This window comes from Pyrus communis, chromosome 11, assembly GCF_963583255.1.
Source record: "Pyrus communis chromosome 11, drPyrComm1.1, whole genome shotgun sequence".
Classification (NCBI taxonomy): domain Eukaryota; kingdom Viridiplantae; phylum Streptophyta; class Magnoliopsida; order Rosales; family Rosaceae; genus Pyrus; species Pyrus communis.
Window position 1 is genome coordinate 14,443,113 of NC_084813.1, and position 1,726 is coordinate 14,444,838.

Genomic DNA, 1,726 nt, shown 5'->3' on the forward strand with positions numbered 1-1,726 from the left:
GAAGTGCAGAAGCAGCCAGAGCTTGAAGCAGAGTGTAAGGCGTCGAGTTTGAAGACCAGCTAGTCGTTTGACAGCGGTCAATGAAGCTCTTCGTTAATTTTGATCATGGTGGCTAGGGTGACGAGCTTGATGAGGCAAGAAATGGAGCACGGTCGTGAGGAGGTTGGTGGACGAAGGAAGGCTAAAGAGCTGAGAACGCCATCCGTGAGTCCAATGACTGCGGCCTACTCCCTCTTCTCAGCCAACAACAGCAGAAGGGAGTCCCCAGGGATCTAAGACGTGGCGAACCGACACTAAACCAAGTCACAACCTTCAAGTCAAGTAACCGAGCTTGAAGATGGAAAGCATGAATCCTCTTGTGCAACATCAACAACCTCTACAAGATCTTCGACCTTCGAAGCACAGAAACTGCGCAAGCATTGCACAGCCACTACACACCCGTTATACTGCCTATCGTCGATGTTGAGCTTGAAGCGGAGGAGTTGCAGCAAATGGTGGCGATCCTCGTCGGTCTCGCGGGGGCCAGTAGTCGAGTACACTGAGGGACAAACTTCCAATCCCAGCCAGGAAGAACCTCTCCCAGAGGCTAAGGTCCATCTGTCCCGGCGGGGCAGTCAGTGCATAACCCACTGTATCACCACAATCCAACTTCATCTTGGACAGGCGAAGATAGCCTGCGAGGCAGCTCAACCCGAATTCTCGCTGTGTGGGTCTGTGTTTTCCCCTTCTCGCCCGACGTCGAACCAAAATGGCCCGAATGCTTGGTCTTGAGCTTAGCGCGGACGCCAATCACAGGTCGAACGCCGAGCTTCTGACTAAAATCAACGACCAAATCGAGCTCCTCCTCTTGCTCGAGAACAATCACGGTTTTCAAGGCGAGCTTGCGAGCAAACAGCGCCAGAGAAATGTATTCCAAGTCTTTGAACCCATTGCAGATGAGAAGGGCATCGGGATTACCTTTGCATAAGCAGCTCATGGCCAAGAGGAGCCCCGGCTTCGACCCGGCTTCCAGTCCGAACCGGAACGGCGATCCAAACTTCACAATGTCCTCCACGACGAATCGGTCCTGGTTGCATTTCATCGGGTACACGCCCTGGTGGTGGGAGCCGTAGTCGTGGGACCGGATCGCCAGATCGAAGGCGCCCTGGAGCGACTCGAGCCGGTTCTTGAGCACATCGGGCAGGCGAACAATGAGCAGTAGCTGCAACCCGAGCCCGCAGTCCGGTTTCGTATCCGAAACCTTCTTCACGATCTTCAGCAGATCGATCTCCTGGTGCGGCAGAGTCGCCTTCCCGTGAGGACGGACGGCAACGTTGCCGGAGGAATTGACGGTGAAGTAGGGCCCACCCCAGGCGTCGATTCGGTAGAGGTCGATCGAGAGGGACGGGGACCAATGGGAATTGTCGGCGGCGGAAGGCACAATGGCAAGTGGGTTTTGCTCCTCCTGCGATTTGGATTCTGGGTTTTCTGGGATTTGGGAGTTGGTGGCCATTTTGCTAGGCTTTTGGTGGAGAGACTGAGAGCTGGACGTTGAAGATAAGCAAATGGCTGCCTCTGGTTTGCTTCCTTCGTCTCTCAGTCACTCCTCTTTCTCTCTCCGAAATTCAAAATCTCGCCCGATTCGGGCTTCAACGAATGCGAATTGGAATTCGAATTCTTCACGCTGCTCCTGTCATATCCGTTGTAGTCGGAGAAATTGAGCTCCCTGGGGAAGAAGCTCTGCGTC

At 54.3% G+C, this 1,726-nt stretch overlaps 1 protein-coding gene across 1 annotated transcript; it reads right to left on the bottom strand.

Annotated features, from left to right (window-relative positions):
• Positions 1 to 522: 522 nt before the first annotated feature.
• Positions 523 to 1,492, bottom strand: LOC137709050 (arginine decarboxylase 1, chloroplastic-like). The gene has a single exon (XM_068448193.1). The coding sequence runs from the start codon at positions 1,490 to 1,492 to the stop codon at positions 635 to 637; it is 858 nt and encodes a 285-aa protein (XP_068304294.1). The 3' UTR covers positions 523 to 634.
• Between the last annotated feature and the right edge of the window lie 234 nt (positions 1,493 to 1,726).